The following is a 20,762-nucleotide window of genomic DNA, read 5'->3' as shown; positions in this document are numbered from 1 at the left end:
CATTGATGTTTCTATCCCTCTCCCTTCCTCTCTGAGATCAATAAAAACATTAAATAAAACTAAAAAGACTTCAAGATTATACCAAATATAACCAGAAATGCTCTACTTCCCATTTCTAGAAAAAAAAAAAAAACAGGAGCCTTTTCACATAAAAGGGGGAAAGTAACAGAGAAAACAAGGAGAAATGTAGAGAGCGAACAAAGCAAGCAGAAGGAAGTGCATCAGGAGTGGTAACGTCAGCGACATGAATGGGCACAATGCTCTCTCCTGAGGTTCTTTCTTGCTGGGCTCCTTGCCACCTTCAGGTCTCATCCCAAATATTTCAGAGGGGCCTTCCGGTTACTCTGTTACATCTCCCTAGTCATTTCCTTTACAGCATATACTGTACTTCAGTTGTCCAATTTCTTTGTGGTTTCTACCCTCCGCTAGAATTTGAAAAGTTATTTTGTAACCAGGCATAGTTCCTGGCATATTGAGAGCACTCAAGTCTGTGTTGTACAAATGAATCAGTGCCTTTGGGCAATAGACTGACTACAGGAAAGAGCTGTGGGTCCTGTTTTGGAAACGGGGAGCCATCTATGTTGTTCCTCAGCTCTAGAAAGCCTAGGCTACAGTAAGAAATGTCCCATGCTAGCCCTAGCTGGTTTGGCTCAGTGGATAGAGTGTCGGCCTGCAGACTGAAGGGTCCCAGGTTCAATTCCAGTCAAGGGCACATGCCTGGGTTGTGGGCTCGATCCCCAGTAGGGGGCGTGCAGGAGGCAACCAATCAATGATTCTCTCATTGATGTTTCTCTCCCTCTCCCTCTCTGAAATCAATTTAAAAAATACATTAAAAAAAAAAAAAAAAAGAAATGTCCCTGCAGTGGTTCTAGGTCAGTGAAAGCCTGGGCTTGGATTGATTAGCTTCTACAGTTGGAACTTTGGGGAAGGCAGAATGGAAGCCCTTGGGTATCTGGGTGGGGTGGAGGGAGTTCTAAGAAGAGAAGCAAGGGAGCAGAAGAGAGTGTTGAAAGGGTGCCAACAGCATGCCTGGCCAAGGGGTAAACCCTTACATAGAGGGTATTATCATGGGATCAGGGTTTATAGAGCACTCTGATGTGCTTTCCATGGAATGAGGCCATTTCCATTGCCTGAGATTCGGGGTACAGACTGAAATGCTGCTGGGAATGTGTTGGGGTGAGGGCCAGTGGGCACACTATTACTTCAGAGTCCTGTAGCACAGTTTTTCCACAGAACACACGCTTCTGCTGCAAACACCATTGCAAATGGTCAACTCTTACCATAGCTCAGTTTGGAGAAAGAAAAAAGAGAGAAAGGGAGAGGAGAAAGAGAGAGGTAATCTAATCCATTTGCCTATGGATGAATTGGTTCTGGTGCTCACCTGTGATTCAACCAACAGTTCTTATTTGTGGGTGGGTGCCCACCGGCAGCAGGAGCAAAGTAGGCTATGGGCTGAGCGAGAACTTAGAAGCATGTCCATTACAATCATGCTTTGCTTCTTGTCAGTGACACAATGTGTACTTAACATATTCTCTTGGTTGGGGATTTTAAAATTCAACATACTATAAGCCAGTAGCAAGTAACCCTTCTTGCAGTATATCCTCTGGGTAGTGCCTGAGAAGAAAGGAGGGGGTTGGTAGGAGAGAGAACAGAGGTCAGAGAGCCGGTGGAAATGACCTCACCTCACTACCTTACAAGGTGTAGCATCTGCATCATGGATGCAACATCTGGATCAGCATCACAGGTTCCAAGAATCCATCAGAAGGAAGAAAAGGGAGTGAAGGGAAAGGAGAGAGAGACTAGAAATATAACAGATCACAGTAAGCTCTTCTAGAAAAATGTTATTGTCAGGCAATTCCCTAAGGGAACAAAGTCTGAGAAGTCTGAAGCACACTTTCCCCTTTCCTTCTGTTCCCCGCCCCCCTATTCCCCATGCACACACACACACACACACACACACACACACACACACACACACACAAAATCTGTTAATTTTGTATTAAACATATATTTCTTTTTTCTCTAAAATTGTATAGGAATGTGTGTATCATTTGCTCCCCATAATTTTGAGAATACTTTTGAAGACAGTGACATATTCTGACCCTTTTAAGAACAAAACAATTCAATTTAAAAATCACTGAATGACAGCAATCAAAGTTCTGAATGATGCAGTTCACTTCAGCACTTGTTTGAAATGTCATTAGAAAACCAACATATAGCAGGTTGTTATGGCAACTGTAACACCAGCGTTTATAACCTCACTGTAATGAATGTTATCCAAACGTTATTAATCATTCAACATCACTCTCATTCTCTGAAGGAACAGCAGTTCTGGTTCTCCTAGGATTTTTCAATAGTGCAATCTGTTGCAGCTTTCTTCACATTTACTTTTTTTCAAACAGATCTTAACTTTGTGCTTTAGTGAAATCAGCTATTTTTTCTATTCCTTTACTCATTCCATTTTTGCTATTTTTTTTTGATAAAACTTAAAAGGAAATGGAAAAAAGGGATTACAGCTAATAAAACAGAATAAGGTCTAGAGTTGAAAAGATTTATGTATTTAAATGTGGAGACCCTGAGAAAAATAATAGAATATTTTGCATACAGATATATAGTATTCACTCATATTTGCATAGCACTTTATTATTTTTAAAGCCGTTTTACGTATATTATTTAATGTAACCATCCTGAGAAGACAAGTAATATTTTTGGGGTGCCTACTATGTGACAGTGAATCTGCATAGATGAATTTTTAGATCTCACAAGAACCTGTAAGTTAGGTGTGGTTTAAAAATATACCTCCATGACTCAACAACAAGAACAAAAAGCCCATTTGAAAAATGGGCAAAGGACTTGAACTGAAATGTCCTCATAGGTGCTATATACACATCATCAACAAGCATATGAAAAGTTGCTTAACATCTCTAGATTGTTAAAGAAATGCAAATCAAAACTACAATGAGATATCACCTCACACCCATTAGAGCAGTGGTTCTCAACCTTCCTAATGCCGCGACCCTTCAATACAGTTCCTCATGTTGTGGTGACCCCCAATTTCATTGTTACAAATTGAACGTAATTAAAGCATAGTGATTAATCACAAAACAATATGTAATTATATATGTGTTTTCCGATGGTCTTAGGCAACCTCTGTGAAAGAGTCATTCGACCCCAAAGGGGTTGAGACCCACAGGTTGAGAACCGCTGCATTAGAGTATCTCTCTCTATAAAACCTTAATATGCAAATAGACTGAACAGCGGAACAATCGAACAACCGGTTACTATGAAATGTGCTGACCACCAGGGGGCACACACAGAACGTGGTGGGCATTGGCCATGGTGGGATGGTGGAGCAGGTGGGCGGGGGTGCCAGACCAAGGTGGGGCACCAGTCGCTGTCATTGGGGCGAGCCTCTGGTAGTCACTGAAAATTCTTTGCTCCCAGGAGCTGTGGTCCTGTCAGGTGCTTGCACCTGCTGCTGGTGCCAGATCCGCCTCTCACACCCGCTGCCAGCACCGGCCCAATTGCCCCTGAGGGCTTCTTCACCTCCCCCTGCTCCTGAGGGGCGATCAGGGCCAGTAGCAACCTCTTGCACCTGCAGCCAGCGCTGGAGCCGCTGCTTGTACCTGCTGCTGGCCCCTGGTGCCGTCCTGATCACTCAGCGCCGTCAGCGGGTGCGAGCTGGGCTGGCGCTGTCAGCGCGTGGGAGCAGCGGCGGCAAGAGTGAGGGCTGCCGGCAGGGGACGGGCTGGGGGGGGTGAAGTAGAATGGTGTTTGCCAGGAGCTGGGAGGAGGGGGAAGTGTACTAGAGAGAGACTTCAGTTGTGTGAGATGAAGAAGTTCTAGAGCTCTGTTGCACAACAGACTGAATATACTTAGCACTACTGAGTTGGACATTTAAAAATGGTTAAAGTGATAAATTTCATGTTATGTGGTTTTTTAAAACCTCATTTGAAAAAAAAAGCTCCAAATTGATGCTTCACCCTTTAAAAGGAGAAGCCAAATCGCCTTCCCTTGAATGTGGATTGGATTTAATAATTTGCTTCTTTTTTATTTATTTTTATTATTTTTTAAAATTTCTTTATTGATTAAGGTATTATATATGTGTCCTTATTCCCCCATCCCCCCCTCATCCCCTCACTCATGCCCTCACCCCCCTGTCGTCTGTGTCCATTGGTGATGCTTATATGCATGCATACAAGTCCTTTGGTTGAACTCTCCCCCTTATCCCCACCCTCCCCTACCTTCCCTTTGAGGTTTGATGGTCTGATCAATGCTTCTCTGTCTCTGGATCTGTTTTTGTTCATCAGTTTATGTTGTTCATTATATTCCATAAATGAGTGAGATCATGTGATATTTTTCTTTCTCTGATTGGCTTATTTCACTTAGCATAATGCTCTTCAAGTCACTAATTATCTGAGAGATGCAAATCAAAACAACAATGCGGTACCATCTCACACCTGTCAGAATGGCTATCATCGACAAATCAACAAACGACAAGTGCTGGAGAGGATGCGGAGGAAAAGGAACCCTCTTGCACTGCTGGTGGGAATGCAGACTGGTGCAGCCACTGTGGAGAACAGTGTGGAGTTTCCTCAAAAAACTAAAAATGGAACTCCCATCTGACCCAGTAATCCCACTTCTACAAATATATCCCAAGAAACTAGAAACACCAATCAAAAAGGATGCATGCACCCCCATGTTCATAGCGGCACAATTCACCATAGCTAAGATTTGGAAACAGCCTAACTGCCCATCAATAGATGAGTGGATTAGAAAACTGTGGTACATCTACACAATGGAACACTATGCTGCTGTGAAAAAGGAGTTCTTACCATTTGCGACAGCATGGATAATTTGCTTCTAGTGAGTAATGTGGAAGAGTGATGAGGTATGACTTCCAAGACTAGGCCATAAAAGACATCGCTGTTTCTGCCTTACTCTCTGTTGGCTTTTGGGGGAGAAGCGGATGCTCCAGCCCCAGTCAAGCCTCCTGGTGATTGTAGCCTGATTGATATCTTGTTTACAACCTCATGAGAAACCCTGAGCTAGAAACTACAGCTAAGCTGGCTCATAGAAACTGACCTACAAACACTGTTTATTGCTGGTAAAGTCACTAAATCTGGGGGTAATTCAACACACAGCAATAAATAACTAATACAATAAGTACTCTCCAATAATCTGAAGCAATGAAGATCTCTGTTGTGTGAGAAGAACTCTTCAAACTTTTTGTGTTGATTCGCGATTTTAATGATGTGTCTCTATTCTGAACACTGGCTCTGGGTCAGAATCAGACGAGTGCCTTCTATGAATTAACTGCAGCCTCAGCCTTAGGCACAGTATCTGTGAACTGGCTGTCCCATAACCTGAGGGCTGCTGGATCTCTTTTAAGTTCCTTCATCCCCACTCTTCACGTGGCATCAAGAAATATAAATGCCCATGAGGTATTCTTATTGAAAGTGCATCACATGTGAGCCAGTGAGTTTAGATATCAGAGGTAACATCCCAATATCTTACTATACTCAAAGAAAGGTTTTATTCACCTTTGTGAAAAAAGTGAAAGGGCAAAATAGCAGTACTTCTGAGAAACTTCCAAAAGGCAAACAAGAAAGAAAAACTCATCATCTCGAGTAGAAAATGTGGGGGTTCATTCAAGAGTGTCATTTGGGAATAGTTTTGCCTGTAAATTCCATTAAAGAAGTTTAGTCCTGCTGAACCTCTTTGTGACCCTAATACTGAAAAAAAGGATTCTGTATGCTTGTCTGGCAGGAGTTCCCAAGGTTGTGTCATATGCGAAAATTCAGCAAACTGTGCGCTTATGATGAAAGCACTTTATGCACTTTAGTGGATGTGTTTTAGCCTCAATAAAGAGGAAAAGAAGAAATCACAGGACATGGCTGCAACTGTAGGTGTTATAATTCTCCTTCATGACTTAACTCTCAAATGCAAGTGTAACTGCTTGTGCATCTGACCGGAGTCACCCAGGTCACAAGGACAAACTTCCCAGCCAGATTCTAATTGTGGTGAACAAGAGTGCTGCTTTCTACCTGTACCACTACCCGCCTGACCCTCCTTCCCCCTCTGTCCTTGTCCTCACCCCTTTGCCATTATTTTATTCTTTCAATTTTATCCTCTGCTGCCACCGATATCTTCTTCCTGTCACTGTCACTAACGCTATTATTCCACATGTAAATAAGCAGTGCCTATCACTGCTGTCCACACCATTCTTTCATGGGACCTACCTATTAATATCTCTCTGTTCTCCACTTTTTTATCATTTAAAAAATTACTTTAATCCAGAAAGTACTTGGGTGACATCATTGGATATTTTTCTCCAATAAATATAAGCATATTATAAACCAAATTTTACTTACTATTTATTTATTTTTAATTTTTTTTGCTTTACTTACTATTTAAATTAAAGTTGCAATCTGTCACTTGTTTGATGCATAACATCTGCCCCTCAGAGATGACAAAATCAATTTGAATTTAAATGAGAGCAAATTTTCACTCAACCCTGGTGTCTGTATTCTGTGGTCCCCAGCAGGACACAAATACAGTTCTGGAGACAGCTATTCAGCATTGGTAACTTAGATCCAAACTGTGCCTTTGAATAACTAAATCAATAAATCAGAGCTTTACATTCATTTCAGAGTGTGATGGCGGACTGCTGACCTATTCTTATGCCATGTATTCAACAAATACGTACTGAGCAAAATACATGTTGTTGGAAAGTATTGTGGATTACTACTCAGTATTCATTTTTTCCTCGGGCAAGAACGCGAGGTACCCAGTCTCTCCACCAGAGGGCATCCGAACCCCGGCTCCGGGCGGCTCGAATGGGCGCCGTATCCCGTCGTGCTCTGGGCGGCGCGCGGGCTGGAGCCGCTCTGGCCGCGCCGGCATCTCTATGGTCCCGGCGAAGGGAGGAGGGGCAGGGGGCGGGGCTTCCATTGATGCGGCCGCTTCTGCCGCGAGAGCCGAGGGTGGGTGCGGCGCGGGGCCGGTGGGGCGGGGGTTGCGAGGGACGCTGCGAAGCTACGTCCTCCAGTGGGAGGCCGAGGCGGGGACCCCCTGAGCCCGAAGTGTGGGCGGTCCCGGTTCCAGACGGGGGGCGGGCGGCGCGCCGGTGCGGCGGGCGCGGGACCCGGCAGCCCGCGCGGTGGCCGCCGTCCGGGGCCGGGACCTGCGCCCAGCGCCCTCCGGCTTCGCCGCCGCTTCTCGGTCCCCCGGGAGCCCACCCCTCGCCTAGGCTCCGCGCCCCGGCGTTCCCCTGGCCCCGGGCGGGGAGCGGGGTCCCGGGGTCGGATGGCGCTGCCCATCGCCGTTGGCACCGGCGGCGGAGCCCCTGGGCGCCCCGGGTCAGTCCTTGGAAGCGTGAACGCGACGAGGGCGACATGGTCCCTTCCCTGCAGACGCCGCGGCTTCCTCCCTGTTAGCGATTCTGGCCTCGCACCCACCTGATGAAAGGATGACTTTGGGAATTTGCGGGGACTCGAACATCAAGTTGAAATACGGAATTGCGTGTTTTATTCGTCAGGGTCCCGGGCTCTAAGCATCTCATAGGCGGGCTGTCCAAGTTCCCGTGCAAGTGAGCGCGCTTTGTGTTTCCTCGCTTTGCAAATTAGCTGCGTTCGGCTTGGCGTCTCTTTAGGGTGTTGTCGCATGAAAGAAATAGGAGCGTCGCAGCGACTCCAGTTCGGTGAAGAGGACTTACTCGTAAAGCATCGTAAAGACAGTTTTCCCATGTTAGACGGCGCTTTACTCGGGGCTTTTGTAACTGTGATTGGGGAGAGGAAGGCGGGGAAGCGGAAGGTGGCATTTCCATTGGGAATTTGGGAGCTCTGACTTGTTTTGGCAGAAATATGTCTAAGAGGTTATTGACAGTACATGATCGTGTATAATTAAAGTAACTGCTAATTATGTGTTTGTGGAGTTGAGGGAAGGGAAGATTACTGCTATATAGTACACTTTGAAGGCCCCATAATTGATGGCGTTTTACTATAATGGGGATGAGGCGTGGCCGTTTGGCCATTGCAGAAAGTGGCTCCTGCAAGTCGGAGAGAGAAATGTGTGATGTGGAAACTGGCTATTAGGCAGAGAAGTCACATCCGATTAATATCTTTAGTTGTAGGCTGAGGATTGCTTACCTGCTGATCCCTTTTATTAGCATAATAATGAAATATGTATTAAGCACCTGAGCACATTAGATTTTATGCATGACAGGTTTAAAAGGAAATTGTAATTACTACTCTAAAGAAACCTGCCCCCCCCCCCCCAAAGTGAGTATGTAAAATAAACAGAAGGCTCTTTTACAGTTTAGGAGGCTCCTGGAATCCATTTTATTTGTAGGGAGAGGAGCAGGAATTAGAAAAGGGCGAGAATAAAAATGGGTCACTTAGGTGTCCTGGTCAGAGACAATAGGAGGAAGTACACTTATTAAATTGATCTATCTCATACTGAGAATCTAAATACCTGCACCAATAGTTGGAGAGGAATAGATGTTAGAATTGTGTGTTTCTGGGACCATAAGTATACCTTTTTAAAAATAGCAACTTTTTGTTATCTACTGCTGCATAATGAATTACTTCCGAAACTTAGAGGCTTAAAACAGAAGATATTTCCTTTTGTCTCCATCTGCCCCCCCTTTTTTAAAAATTGATTTCAAAGAGAGAGGAGAGAGCAAATATATATATATCTCGATTTGTTGTTCCATTGACTGGTACACTCATTGGTTGCTTCTTGTATGTGCCCTGACCCGGGATCCAACCAACAACCTTGGCATATTGGGACAATACTCTAACCAACTGAGCTACCTGGCCAGGGCTCAGTCTGTCTCTTACTAGAGAAATTTAATACATTCACATTTATTGTGGTATTTGTGTTTGATATGTTTGGTTCTGATTGCTTTTCTTTTTTTAAAAAAAATATATTTTATTGAGATTTTTACAGAGAGGAAGGGAGAGGAATAGAGAGTTAGAAACATCAATGATGAGAGAAACATCGATCAGCTGCCTCCTGCACACCCTCTACTGGGGATGTGCCCGCAACCAAGGTACATGCCCTTGACTGGAATTGAACCTGTGACCCTCTATCCACTGAGCCAAACCAGTTAGGGCCTGATTGCTTTTCTTTGGTGGGGGTGATAAAATTTTCTTTTTTGCTTTTTTCCCGTTTCTGTTTTGCTGTATTAATCAAGTTTTCTTTTTCCCTCTCCCCTCCCCTTAGAGATTTAGAAGTCCTGTTCCTCAATTATTTTTTCCCAAGAAATTGTACCTAGGTATTACAATTTCTAAGGGAAAACTCAAAATTCATGATTGTGACATAATTCCCATAATTTAGTTATGTTTGGAATCCTACAGTAATGATCCTTTTTTCCCAGAACTCTGTACCCCACAATATTTTGGTATTGTTGGTGTTAATCACATTCTCTTTTGCAGATAACCTTGGCAGGGTAAGGGGGACTTAAATACTCTTAAAGGGTTTTCTCTGTATTTTTTAAATTTATTTTTCTTTCAATACCCAACTCAAGCTTTGGGAAAATTCTTTGAAAATGTTCATATTCACTTGTAGTGTTTGAAGCACTCATGCAATATGCATTGCTTCTATTAAGTAAAATGGTTGGGCAAGCAGGCTTTTCTTCTTCATGATCTCTTTCTTGTTTTCAATTTGTTCCTTTTACATGAAAGTCTGCTGTTATTTTTGGCAGTAAAATAGCGTGATGAGCAGTTTTGCCCAAAGGAAGGGGCTGTTATCAGAAAAAGTATGGAAGGTAGTTGCTGGGTACATAGACAATGGATGCCCGCTACCGGGTAGTAAACATTTCTGAGAGAGAGATGACCTCAAAGTAATACATTACAGTCAGTGGGCTTCCTTAAATTTCCCATGCTACTCATTACCACCTCACCTGCTTCTACAAAACTATCATCTTTGGGCCACGAAGCTTATTATATATAATGTAACCTTTAGTGCTCTCACCACACGTAAGAAAAGTTGACTATGTGAGCTGGTGGATGTGTTAACTAACCTTATTGTGGTAGTCACTTCACATTACGTACATTAAATCATTACGTTGTACGCCTTAAACTTAACGCAGTGTACTAGATTGATTACATCTCAATAAAGCTAGAAGAAATACAATTACAGTAATTTAAAAAAAGAAATACCAGTTTTTACAACTTGGTTTCATATTTATAAAATTATTGCTGATGATGTTTAGGCACTGTATGGCAGCCCATAATATGCATTTGTATTTTTTTCTCCTTTCTATGTTAGGGTGACTGGGAATGTCCACCAGAAGCAGCAGCCCGGTTCCTGATGGCTGTTCACGTGCACTGACACATGGTTTGTGATGGCCTCCGAGACCGAGAAGGCCCAGGCTTTACTCCAGTCTTGCAGCACTCAGGCTCTTCTTTCCAGCCTCGGTCTGGGGATATTCTGCCTCGTAGCTGACAGGCTTCTGCAGTTTTCCATAATCCAGCAAAATAACTGGCTTCGAGCCCTCTCCGATAATGCAGTGCATGGTGTGATTGGCATGTGGTCCTGGGCAATAGTCATCGGAATCAAGAAGAAGACTGACTTGAGAGAAATCTTCCTAGCTGGATTTTTAGCCTCAGTTATTGACGTAGACCACTTTTTACTAGCTAGATCCCTGTCTTTAAAGGTAAGGAGCATATCTGTTTAATTTTCCCTTGATTTTGTTTGCACCATTACTAGTATAGCCAACTTGACAGCATCGTTTTAGGTAGAACTAGAGAAGATTGACCTTGTTTTAAAATAAGAAAGCCCAGCCCCGGCCGAGTGGTTCAGTTGGTTAGAGTGTCATCCAAAAGGTAGCAGGCTCGATTCCTGGTCAGGACACATACCTGTGGTGCATGTTCAATCCCCAGTCCAGGCATGTACAGGAGGCAACTTATCAGTGCTCTCCCTCTCCCTCCTCCCTCCTCCCTCCTCCCTCCTCCTCCCTCCTCCCTCCTCCCTCCTCCCTCCTCCCTCCTCCCTCCTCCCTCCTCCCTTCTCTCTAAAAAGTCAATAAAAACATATCCTCTGGTGAGGATTAAAAATTGTAAAATAAGAAAGCCCATTAATCCAACTTTTTGACCACTACATACTTCCTGACGGTGTGCACAGACCATGGGGTCATTCTCAGGGCTGCCCCATCTCTTTCTGTGTTAGTGTGTTCTGTCTTCAGGACCATACTTACATTTCCCCCATATTCTTCATGTTTTATCGTTTAGCATGCAGACCTGCATGCTCCCAGCGGTCGCCAGCCTGTGGTCTGCGGACCACTGGTGGTCCGTGAGGTCCGAAAGGTTGGCGACCGCTGGTTTACCGCTGCTCCATAGCAGTTGAGCGGCTTGAAGATGAATCCAGGGTCTCCGTTGGGCGTGCAGGAGGCCGCTGCGCTCTCACCGTGAGACGTTTCTCTCTTCTCCCTTCCTCTTTCTCTAAAACTCGGTAAACTATTTAAAAAACAAAGGTGATTCCATCCCTGGGGAATGACTTTAATGGATTCATTCCCTGAGTCCCTCTTGGAGGCAAAGGTGAGCATTTCAGTGGGCTGATGAGGGCACAGTCCCTTGTGGAGAAAGGGAGGCATTTCATTCAGGCGTGTGGGGTTTAGCCACACGGTCACTATTAGTCTTGCAAATGAACTAAACTTAAACTAGCAGTTCAGATCGTATTTTCTCAGTGTCAACAGATTCGCCTACCTTTTACATATTTATGACCTGTAAACACGTCAAGGAAAGAAATACAAACTCATAGAGAAAGGACTTTGCTTGGCTCCCCCTGGCTGTAGAACAGTTCCTGGCTTACCTCCTAAGTGTTCAGCAGGTATTTGTCGAGCAAAGGGTAACTGATTGCTTCTTCCTGTGATGTGTCAAGAGCTGTACCAGGTATTTATCAGAGGTTGTCTTACTTGTTTAGAGGCTTAACCAGTACAGAATCAGTAATTCCCGGTTAAAGACTAATTTTAACTTTTTTGCTGTAAGCAGAAGCAGCACAAGATTGGGGTCAGAAGACCCGAGTGTGAATCCTAGGATGTAATGTTAGCACACCTTTACTTCTCTAAATCGCAATTTCCCCATCTGTAAAATGTGGATTATAATGTTAATTATATCAGAGGGTTGTTGTGAGGATTAAATGAGCATGTTAAATGACACACCTTAGCAAATAGTTAACAATAATTGTTAGAGATTATTATAGATTATTGTAGATAATCTATAATAATTGTAGAGATTATTATAGATAATTGTTAGAGATTATTATAATTGGGGTAAGCTATGAAGCATTATGGAAAGTATGGTTCATAAATGCATTCATTGAGAATTTAACTACTTTATTGTAATTTTTAAGATATTTGAGCCTTATGCTGAATTTGTTCTTTGGTTCATTTAGAAGCCATAGTGTTAAGAATACAAGCCTTGCCCTAACCCAGGAGTCCTCAAACTTTTTAAACAGGGGGCCAGTTCACTGTCCCTCAGACCGTTGGAGGGCCGGACTATAGTTTTAAAAAAAACTATGAACAAATTCCTATGCACACTGCACATATCTTATTTTGAAGTAAAAAAACAAAACGGGAACAAATACAATATTTGTATTTGCATGTGGCCCGCAGGCTGTAGTTTGAGGACCCCTGCCCCAGCTGGTTTGGCTCAGTGGATAGAGCGTCGGCCTACGGACTGAAGGGTCCCAGGTTCGATTCTGGTCAAGGGCATGTACCTTGGTTGCAGGCACATCCCCAGTAGGGGGTGTGCAGGAGGCAGCTAATCGATGTTTCTCTTTCATCGATGTTTCTATCTCTCTATCCCTCTCCCTTCCTCTCTGTAAAAAAATCAATAAGATATCTTTAAAAAAAGAATACAAGCCAGAGGGTGGGGCGGACCTAGTCTCAACCCCAGCTCTGCCGCCAAATCCACAACACGGGGAGGTTACTTAGCCTCCTAAGCCTCCATTTCCTCTTTGTAAAATAACCCCGACTCATGGGATTGTTAGAAGAATTAAATGAGATCGTGCCTGTAAAGTATAGCATCGTGCTGGTTTTGATCCTTTTTGTTTTCATCAATACATTTATTTTTTATTGAGTTTATTGGCGTGACAAAACCATGCAGGTTTCACGTATACAACTCAACAAAATATCATCTGCACACTGCTCGTGCACCTGTCGCCCAAAGCAGTCTCTTGCCATCCCCATTTATCCTCCCTTTGCCCTCCCCTCACCCCCTGTCCCCCTCCCCTCACCTCCTGTCCCCCTGGCTATCACCGTACTGTTGTCTGTGTCTATGTGTTATTTATATATATTTTTAATCCCTTCACCTGTTTTATCACCCAGCCCCCTTATTGAACCTTATTTTTGAGTGAAGAATTAAAATGCTTTCACATTCACCATAAGATTGTATATGATCATCAGTAGAGAAATATCAAAACAGAATAAATTTTTATGATACTCATTTTTGGTATCTATTTTTACTTCTATTTTTAAGTGATCTATTTTTACTTCTATAATTTCATGATTATGTCCTTTTCTTCTTTCATTAGACATTGTAGACATTGTTTTTCTAAGAGTAAAAAATCTGCATTGATACTTTAATAATCAGCCAAGCAACAGAAATCTCCCATCTCTTCTTCAGCACCTGTTAGTGTAAACAGACTCACAGAATGTGCGGAGGGGTCCTGCTCTGCACACAGGGAGCCTACGCGCCAGGCAGCTGCGCCTCAGGGTCCGGCTCTCTTCCAGGCAGCGGCTGCCAGAGGCCTCCTCGCCCCCTGCTGATGGGGAGCGTGATGCTCTGTGCGTGGAGAGCTTCCAAACGGAGGTGGAGACAATCGGACAATCATGCAGAAGAGTTACGTGATCTGACAAGTTAGAAATACAGTAACCACAAACGTGGAGGGAGGGAGAAGGAAGAGGACGCAGAGTAAACTGCGCTATTCAGCCGGGAGGCCAGGGTTAAAGAAGTCTGTTTGAGCAGGGGCTGCACGGCTCCCAGCTCCCAGGGAGTCTGATTCGGCGGTGTGACAAGGCACAGTCTCTTTAATGGATGACTATTTTCTAATGTGGGGAGGGTTGTGTCCTCTAATTTTTTTTATACTTAAAATATTTTTCTTTGCTATTTTCTCCCTCCAACCCTCCCCTCCCGCCCCCCCCCCCCCCCCAATCTCTAATGGGTACCTCTCCCTTTCTTGTCACCATCTTCATCCGCAGAACCAATGCCTTTCAAAGCCTCGAATCATGCACACTTTTCAGTCCTTTCTCTGTGGTCAGTGCTCGGACCAACGGGACCCTTTTCAGTATTTTCGTGCATAGGTTGTGCTTTCTCTTTGTAGTGGTAATTTTATTTTTTTGTTTTTGTTGTTAATCCTCACCTTAAGATATTTTCCCATTGATTTTTAGAGAGAGTGGAAGGGAGGGGGCGGGACAGAGAATCATCAACGTGAGAGAGACACATTGATTGGTTGCCTCCTGCACATGCGCCCACCAGGGCCAGGGATTGAGCTTGCAACCAAGGTACCTGTCCTTGACTGGAATCGAGTCTGGGACCCTTCAGTCCACAGGCCGACGCTCTATCCACTGAGCCAAACCAGCTAGAGCTGTATTGTCAATTTTATTTTTTATTATTATTTTTATTTTTTAAAAATATGGAACGCTTCACGAATTTGCGTGTCATCCTTGCGCAGGGGCCATGCTAATCTTCCCTGTGTCGTTCCAATTTGTTAGTATATGTGCTGCCGAAGCGAGCACTGTAGTGCCAATTTTAGATCAGTCTCCTGTTTCTCCTCATCTTTCTTCAGTCTTTCCTGGCTTGTGGTGGGAGTATGAGAGAGAGCTCATGATTTGGTGTTTACTACTTTAGAGCAGTTGAAGTTAGAGCATTCTCTGACTTCTGTGTGTGCTGAGTGAGGTTTTATGTATCCTGTTCTGTAATGTTTTGAGAATGTGTGGTTGATTCAGATTTAGGCAATCTTCTCTAGTTGCAAATTAGCCTTTAGACTGTGTGGGAACAAAGCCTTACTCAGGGCTCATTCAGGGGTTGAGTCTGAATTTTTCATTTGATTAGATGTTTTTGTTACCTTTTTTTTTTGCAATGGTTTAGAAATTTCACTGAAGTTTATTTAATTCAACTTTAGAATACTTATTTAAAATAATATAATCTTTCTAAATGTTGTAAATAAATTCTGAAAGTATTCAAAGCTAATATAAAGTGATTACTACAAAAATATTCCCCTTTTGTGCCTTTATTAATTGAAGAACATTTTATTTGGTTTTGAGATTTTTTTTTCAACACTCTAAGAGGACAATTCTTTAAAACTCCAAAATTACCCAAACCTTATACATTTAGGATTTAATATGGGTTTTATTGGTTTTTAGAGAGGAAGGGAGAGGGATAGAGAGAAATGTCTATGAGAGGGAAGCATCATTGATCAGCTGCCTCCTGCATGCCCCCTACTGGGCATACAACCTGGCATGTACCCTGACCGGGAATCCAACTGGTGACATCCTGGTTCATAGGTTGACACTCAACCACTGTGCCACCCTGTCCAGGCAGGAAAATATTTTAGAGTATTAAGAAGCATGTGCAACACGCTGTTTGCCAAGAAGGAAATGATAGAGGTATTGCTTCCTCGCCCTCCCCGCAGGCTGCTTTGACTCTTCCACGGAGACCCTTCCTTCACTGTTCTACTGTGATACCCGCCGTGGTCCTGACCCTCAAGTGCACCATGCACCTCTTCAAGCTCAAAGACTCCTGGTGCTTCCTTCCCTGGATGGTCTTCATATCCTGGACCTCACACCATATCCGAGATGGCCTTCGGCACGGCTTGTGGATATGCCCCTTTGGGAAAACTCCGCCCTTGCCACCCTGGCTCTATGTAGTAAGCACAGCATCCTTACCTCACATCTGTTCCTTGGTCATGTACTTAACAGGGACCAGACAGGTGATGTCTTCAAAACATGGAATTCATATCGATGTCTGAGGTAACCATGCAGCAGCCTCAGAGAAGCAAATGGTTTAGACAGTGATAATTAAGGATGCCCAACATTAAGGTGAATTTTAGTAAACATATTAGGTACTTATATTAATTATTATAATTCCCAAATCCTCTTGCTCAGGAGGCATGTGCAACTTTTTTAAAATGATATGTTTGTTGTAATCCTGTTTTTCTCTCTGTAACAGTTTCCTGCAGTATTAGAGTTCCATTCATTCCATTTCTATTTTTATTGTTTCTTCTGTGTATCTGGCTTTACTAATAGCTTGATTAGATTAGCATCCAGTTACGTTTTCTGGAAGTAGATTTTTAAGGTAGTTGATTTCCTGATGAAAAATAGTTCAAATTTTAGGGTGAATAGTTTGTGGAAGGTTAGCATGATGTTTGGATCCTCATTTTCCTGAGATACTGAAACAGCGAAAAGGCCAGAGTTAATGAGACCGTGAGCTGTACTAGCGTAGTGAGTGCTCACACTTCCTTCTGCCCATCCGTGTGGACTCCGACGGGAGTGGAATTGCCAAGTGCTTGGATCCTCATTTTCCTGAGATACTGAAACAGCGAAAAGGCCAGAGTTAATGAGACCGTGAGCTGTACTAGCGTAGTGAGTGCTCACACTTCCTTCTGCCCATCCGTGTGGACTCCGACGGGAGTGGAATTGCCAAGTGCTTTAGTGAGTGGTGGTTACTGGCAGAATCAGCACCAGTGCAGTTGTGCTGAAATGATCATAACATTCATAAAAGGCAATAACTAACATTAGATCTAGGCTTTGTCTCAGAAATCACTTTAGGGAATTATTGCAATATGTTGGCTATAGTAACATCTTCCTGAAGTATTATTATGTCAGTATCTTTGCCCAAAAATCTCATATGTTAGGGTTTTAACTGTTTTTGAAAAACATAACTAAATTTAACAAATTATTTGCTAAGAATTAACATGAACAAAGCATTGCTACTTGGCTCATAACATAGAATTTGAATTCACGCACAAAAAAGAACTTACCAGTAATGTCATTTTGAATGTGAGCTCCTGGATGTGCCATTACAATTGTTTTAGCTGCTGTCAATTTGTTTATGCACTCCTCTAAAATATGATACCAGTTAGACAGTTTTTTAAAAAATCTGCCCGATGCTGAGAGACAAAACAGCTTTTCTGAAAATAAAACTGTTTTAGAAAATTTGATTTTTCCTTTTTTTCTTTTAGATTGAATGTCTGTTAAATGGTCAGCCTGTATTAGAGAAGGGAATTGGGTTGCTGTGAGTTTGACATCTGCACAGTGTAATGTTACTTTGATATAAATGCCAGGGCCCCAGAGGAACCGCTTTTGTTTGCACATGTGCACCATCTGCTGTCTTGGTGTTTGCTTACACATTTTGTGATTTTTCTTGCTAGTGACTGTGTGCCTTCCTCTCTGAGAAATGATGCAGCAATGCCTTACTGATCCAGCAGGTTTTTCTCATTAAGTTAAACAGTTCTGTCAATTGTTATCACAGTTCAAGCTCTGTAGTGCAAGCATGTCAAACTCGCGGCCGTCGGGCCGCATGACAAAGCATATGGCCCACTGGCCGCGAGTTTGATATGCTTGCTGTAGTGTTTGTTGTTAAAACCAATTGACTGCATTCTATTATATTTTACAATCTGTTAGACCTTGTAATCTGTTATTATCTTTTGAGAGCAATTAGTGTGGCAGTTTGGTTGGTTTAATGGCAAATATTATATTGTGGGGGTAAACTTGAATAAGGTCAAGATTTTTAAAAAGCATATGATTTCAGAAACCGATGGACATAAAGCATATATCTTGTACGACTTTTTTTGACTAAATTATAAAATTCTATTTTTTTTCTTTCTCCGTGTTGGGCAAAGGACTATCTTTAAAACATAGGGCCTTACTCACGAATGTCACCTCGGCCTTTGGGTTGTTCTACCCTCCTATCAGAATGGGAGTTCACTTGGACCACGACTCTTTGCTTCTACAGTAACTGCAGATTTAAGTGTGGGTTAATCTCTGTTCTTACCTCTGCCATCAGAAATGTTTCTTGTCCTGAAAACTGTGGTTGCAACTTCTAGAAATATTCACAACCAAATTCCCATTCCCAGCTGCCACTGTGTTCCTTTTCTTAGTGAAGGAGTTTGTGTCAGTACATGAGCTGGAATGTTGGCTTGTATCTCGTGTGTGTGTTTTTTCCCCCAGGGTTTCTCCTCCGGACTCAAATCATGAAGCCATAGCCCATAAGGAGTTTCTTTTTCTAATCACTGATTCCCTCTTTTCATTATGTGACTCACTGAACACAAAATTGTACCATCACAGGACCTCAGAGAAATCTAGTTATTATTTTGCCTTGATGCAGATTAGCTTATAAGTCATTCCGCAATGATGAATGTTCTTAATCTTAGGCTCTCCTGAGAAATGCTGTTTGCCACTTCTCTTCAAAACAGTTACTATATTTTTAATGTCTGTTTCATGTGACAAAAGACATACTATATTTAATTCTAGTGGAATATGTTAGAATGTGGTAAGGGGTGGATTTTGATTTAGTTTTGTTATGAATTTACAGATATTATTTTGTTATTAGGGTAATTTTTGCCTCTCAGAGACATCAAGAAATGCTTATTTCTAATTATTGCAAGTTATTATAACTATTGTAACTATGTTATAGAAATAAACCTTTATTTAAATGTAAACCTCAAAGCACTGAATCTAATTAAAATGTAAGAGAAAACAGCAGGGAGTTGTTTTGATTCTCAGTTTGGCAAACTTTAGAAAGATTGATAACGTTCAGTGTTGGCAGAGTGTAAGCATATAAGCATTGTTGGCATGACAACAAACTCATACTTTCTTGCCGAGGGAATTTGGTAATGTGTTTTTAAGCCATTTAACCCAGAAATTCCAAATTCCAACTCTAGGAATTTATTCTAAAGAACTAAAGAGGTACATATACAAAGGAAAAATACTTTTTTTGGCTGCTTAAAATGAAAAAAAAACAACAACAACAAAAACCCACACCTAAAAACCACTTGAAAGTCTTTAACTAGAGAGTTAGCACCTAACTGATGGTACAAGCAGTGGAATACTAATGGGTGAAGTAGCCCCCTGAAATGGTATGTAAAATTATCTTCATGGAAAAGTAAAAACTAGCAGTGGAACAGTATGGGTCCATATTTGTAAAGTAGGTATTTTCATTTTTCTATTGTAAGTGCAGAGTCCTTGCCCCACTTGACGGCTCAGTGAGCACCAACCTATGAACCAGGAAGTCACGGTTCGATTCTGTGGGCTCCATCCCCAGTAGGGGGTGTGCAGGAGGCAGCCGATCAATGATTCTCCCTCTCCCTTTCTCTCTAAAATCACTAAAAATATATTTTAAAAAAATAAGTGCAGTCCTCAGGCTGCGGGCAGGTCTGGTCTGACCTGAGCAGCTGACTGACACTCACTGTCCCAGGGGGTCTGCAAGCTGTTGACCTGCTTCTCTGTTTCCACTTGGGATTCACCACCTCCATTAGACCCACATGCTTGGACTGTTACGTAACTTTATTTCCCCAGACTCCAGGAGTATTCCAAGACCCGTATTCGATCCAAGCCCCAGCCGGAGGCTCACAGCCTTCCCTGGTCTGAAGAATCCTGTGAATAATCATTCTCCAGTTACTTTGCATAAATCCAAGGCATTGCCACATGTGTCCCCGTGACATTTGTTTACGTACCAGGAATAACGATAAGAAAGGGTTTCTGAAGCACTGGACCCTTTTGACTGACCTCTCGAGAAGTTGTTGGGTTTACCTTCGCAGCGATACTCTGTAATGTTGCTTCGGAGGTCTGGGTAGCCGTCCAACCCCATCGGCTCCATAATCACCTGAACACATTCTCTGATCTCCCTCAGACATCTATGTGTTTTCAAAGAAAACACCCCCTGATTCACACACCTGTACTCACCTAATACTGATTTGATTTCATTAGAAACACTCCCCCCTCCCAACCACCCCCCCCCCCCCCCCGCCACCCTCCAGGCTCCAGGTCAGTGATACCACCCAATCACATAGAGCGAAGGCAGGGAGAAAATTTTCCCTAAATGTTCGGGTGACGCTAAATAGTGTATAAAACGCGGATAGTGTGACATAACAGAGAGGGAGAGGGTAAGGTCTGTAAATGTCAGTGGTCTTACCCAGCTGCCTGCAGCCATTGTACACAACCACAGGGAGTGGCTGGAGCTTTTTCAAGTATCCTGAGCCCCTGCTGTGAGGACGCTGTAGGCGGTGAGGCCCTTCTTCTTGGAGAGCCATGAGTACACACCACACTTCCCTCTTCCTTGACCTCAGGCTGTTTGCTCGGCTGTAACAATGGCCTCAGTGTCTGGCCTGGTTTCTTGGCTGACGTTTCCCTGGATTCTGAGTGGGTTGGCACAGGGCTGCCGTTGGTCAATCCGGCCTCGAAAAGAGTGGCACACTCCCGGGGCCAATCCTGGAAAGGGCTCTGCCACTCCTAGGGCCCGAGGCCCAGAGCAAGTCACTCAGCCAGCCTCAGGCTCCCATCCTGACACATCCATCCAGGTGAAATGGGATTAAAATAACCGCAGGGGAGCTTCGAACATGCAAACATATTACAAAAGAGTGAGAAGAAAGGATGGAAGGGAGAGGGGAAGCTGTTTGGCCCACTTCGAGGTTACAGTGTGTGTGTGTGTCCTGTATCACCCTGCTTTTAATGCTGTGACAAATCACCATAAACTCAGTGGTTTAAAACAAGACACAGGTATTATCTTTATATTTGAAATCCAACACGGGTCTCAGTG

General features: G+C 43.2%; 1 protein-coding gene and 1 non-coding gene across 5 annotated transcripts; one reads left to right on the top strand and one right to left on the bottom strand.

Annotated features, from left to right (window-relative positions):
* Positions 1-6,941: 6,941 nt before the first annotated feature.
* On the top strand, positions 6,942-19,284 carry TMEM267 (transmembrane protein 267). 4 transcript variants are annotated; one of them, XM_036309811.1, is made up of 3 exons: positions 6,942-6,986; positions 10,276-10,663; positions 15,640-19,283. In XM_036309811.1, the coding sequence occupies exons 2-3, from the start codon at positions 10,352-10,354 to the stop codon at positions 15,973-15,975; spliced, it is 648 nt and encodes a 215-aa protein (XP_036165704.1). In that variant the 5' UTR covers positions 6,942-6,986; positions 10,276-10,351; the 3' UTR covers positions 15,976-19,283. The 4 variants fall into 4 exon arrangements, with proteins under 4 accessions (XP_036165704.1, XP_036165702.1, XP_036165703.1 ...); XM_036309809.1 differs by lacking the exon at positions 6,942-6,986 and adding an exon at positions 7,019-7,591; XM_036309810.1 differs by lacking the exon at positions 6,942-6,986 and adding an exon at positions 7,019-7,748.
* Positions 14,635-14,743, bottom strand: LOC118657118. Its single transcript, XR_004967857.1, has one exon. It is a non-coding gene; the product is annotated as a U6 spliceosomal RNA (small nuclear RNA).
* Positions 19,285-20,762: the final 1,478 nt, after the last annotated feature.

The sequence above is a fragment of the Myotis myotis genome, unplaced genomic scaffold (assembly GCF_014108235.1).
Source record: "Myotis myotis isolate mMyoMyo1 unplaced genomic scaffold, mMyoMyo1.p scaffold_m19_p_5, whole genome shotgun sequence".
Classification (NCBI taxonomy): domain Eukaryota; kingdom Metazoa; phylum Chordata; class Mammalia; order Chiroptera; family Vespertilionidae; genus Myotis; species Myotis myotis.
Note: the sequence above shows the minus strand (reverse complement) of the source record. Positions and strands in the feature narration are given on the sequence as shown.

Coding starts and splice junctions, on each gene's coding strand:
- TMEM267 (XM_036309812.1), top strand. CDS start 10,352: ATGGCCTCCGAGACCGAGAAGGCCCAGGCTTTACTCCAGTCTTGCAGC. Junction 10,664..15,639: donor CTAGATCCCTGTCTTTAAAG/GTAAGGAGCATA, acceptor CCCTCCCCGCAG/GCTGCTTTGACTCTTCCACG.